Source organism: Etheostoma cragini, chromosome 9 (assembly GCF_013103735.1).
Source record: "Etheostoma cragini isolate CJK2018 chromosome 9, CSU_Ecrag_1.0, whole genome shotgun sequence".
NCBI classification, from domain to species: domain Eukaryota; kingdom Metazoa; phylum Chordata; class Actinopteri; order Perciformes; family Percidae; genus Etheostoma; species Etheostoma cragini.
Genome location: NC_048415.1, coordinates 2371372 through 2373643, shown reverse-complemented (window position 1 = coordinate 2373643; position 2272 = coordinate 2371372). Strand labels below are relative to the sequence as shown.

General features: G+C 42.3%; 1 protein-coding gene and 1 long non-coding RNA gene across 3 annotated transcripts in view; both read right to left on the bottom strand.

Annotated features, from left to right (window-relative positions):
• LOC117950855 (dual specificity protein phosphatase 22-B-like) overlaps nt 1-2272 on the bottom strand; it is a 13287-nt gene that overhangs the window by 268 nt on the left and 10747 nt on the right. The window contains exons 8-9 of one of the 2 annotated variants that reach the window (XM_034882218.1): nt 417-574; nt 1-218 (exon numbers count right to left, since the gene is read on the bottom strand). The exon at nt 1-218 is cut by the window's left edge and continues 268 nt beyond it. In XM_034882218.1, coding sequence (XP_034738109.1) covers nt 422-574 — 153 coding nt within the window. In that variant the 3' untranslated portion in view covers nt 1-218; nt 417-421. Of the gene's footprint in view, nt 219-389; nt 575-2272 lie in introns of those variants that run through there. The other variant, XM_034882219.1, reaches the window with a different exon arrangement.
• LOC117950856 overlaps nt 253-2272 on the bottom strand; it is a 20613-nt gene continuing 18593 nt past the window's right edge. The window contains exon 3 of the long non-coding RNA XR_004657993.1: nt 253-418. This is a non-coding gene — a long non-coding RNA (uncharacterized LOC117950856). The remainder of the gene's footprint in view (nt 419-2272) is intronic.

Here is a 2272-nt window from a genome sequence, read left to right as displayed (position 1 = left end):
CCCCCCCCCCCCCCCCCCCACACACATTCACATGACTCCTCAGCCTTTCTGCAAACATGAGATTCATCGTAATATGGATACAAAACAAGTTCCTGCTGTAGCTTTACTCTGCAGGGTTGACGATGAAGAAAAAAAGCTGATAATAATTATAATAATGGTAATAATAGCGGCCCTTCAGCTGCTTGATTTCAGGAAAAGACGGGACTCTTAGAAGACATTTCAGTAACACTTTACTTGAAGTTTGAGTGAACACATGAACCCTAACCATAACTTGTCATGACAAAACCAAATGACACTTACTAAACGAAGTGTTATGTCTAAAACATTTATGACTTCTTTATAATGTTTTATGACCCGTTCATGACAGCATCATGTCACTCTTGTGTAGAAACCTTCAAGTAAAGTGCAACCGACATTTCTTTCAGGTGCCACCTGTGCCCAGCTCAGGTGTGATGCTGCTTGTTATGCTCGTGCTGCTCCGGTTGCTGTTGGTTTTCCGAGTTAAAAGGTTTTCCATCTCCTTGTCATCGTTGAACGAGTTCTTCCCGTATCGTTCCTTCCACCAGGCCCGGTACTGCAGGAGGGGGGGGGGCAGAGGGAGTGTAAAAGTGAGTAAGATGAATAGATGACCGAGACAGAATCAAAGCGATGGCGGGAGTGACAGGAAATACAGGCAAAGAGGAGAGTGGTTAAAGTTGGATTTCAGTCCTAGTTGTTTTAGGCAACACCATTTGTTACTGGTGGGAAGGGCAAGTGTGTTGTTATGAGTCAGTAGGCTTCCAGTCTATGTCCATGCGGTACACTTCCGGGATTTCTCCAGTTGATCTGGATGTCCCTCTTTTTGCCCAAATGCCCGTCACATTCTTTGTGTTGGAATTCTGATCTCCAGTGGATTTCTGAGGACTGTGGTTAACTGCTCCTTAGATCTCTGCAGATCTTCTGTTGCACAACTAAAACCACTTTTGAACGTACACATGTTCCACCAAAACAAGGTCCTTCCCGAGGCACCGGGGCTCTGTCCGGCGCTTAGCGCTGCCCAAGACGATTGGGATTGGTTTAAAGAAATGCCAATAAACCAGAGCACGTTTTCCCTTCAATCCCGTAATGCTGTGTGGACTAACCAGACCCAGAGTGATAGGCAAAGACAGACTCCCATTGGACTCCGTTGAACGCAGCCTCGCATAGTTCCAAACATCCAGTCTATGGCGTTGGACATCATTCATTTCCATTGCTGACCGTCCAATTAACTTCTGAGGTAAGTTGCTTAAATAGCTGCCTCTTTTGAATTGTCAACTGTACATCAGAGGCCCTTTATGACACTGATCTTTATTTGTGTGTGCATAGCGTAATCATGTGTATATTTTTAATTCGGTAGTTATTACCGAATTGAATATGAATTATTAGTTTTATACCCGATTGCTTACTAGTTTTTTAGCTCAACTTCACCAGATGTGAGGGTATCTCCAGGGGTGAATTGATTAAACAGCTACCTCTTATGAATTGTCAACACTCTAGATACACACGCATACATACGCACAGAGCGGAACCGGCTAAGATGTTATCCGACTGCTGTGCACTTAACAGCGGACAGCTGTGGTGGGATAGACCGGGGTCCCGCGGTGTACTGAAGGCCTCTGGGAAAATGAGGAGCAACACAGGAGTCGTTTAATGCTAACTATTATAGTTACCCCACCATATTCTTCTCTTCTTAACACTTATATGTACACAATATTCATCCTTGTGCCTTCACTTTGTTCTTATTTTTCCAGTTAGATATGTCCACACACAGTTAGTTGTTGCACTCTGGTCAGTAAAAAAATACAATATTCATTCATCCAAGCGTAATGAGTTGCTATTCTTTAATATATTCCATACTTTGTGTATGGCTTACTCTTGTAATGATCATATTTGTGCGGTCACCTCATGCCTCATCAGAAGAAGTGGGCTGGACACTATACTGGTGCTACTTTGCGATTGAGAAAGCAGAGTAGCAAAGGAATGTTCTGTGACACTGTGAGTGATAAACAATAGTTAGGCAACTTTTAATATTCTAGTGTAATAATATAAACTGGTCTATTTATTAACTGTAATTAATATTTATTGTTTAACTTAAGTTGGAAAATAAGCAGCTTGTGTTTTTTTATTTGATCACACGTGAAGATGAAAACCTGACAATCAATCTGGAAATAAAAGGTTTTTATTAGGGCCCGAGCGCCGACAGGCGGCGAAGGCCCTATTGGAACTGAAGGAATTATTATTATTCTTTCTTTCT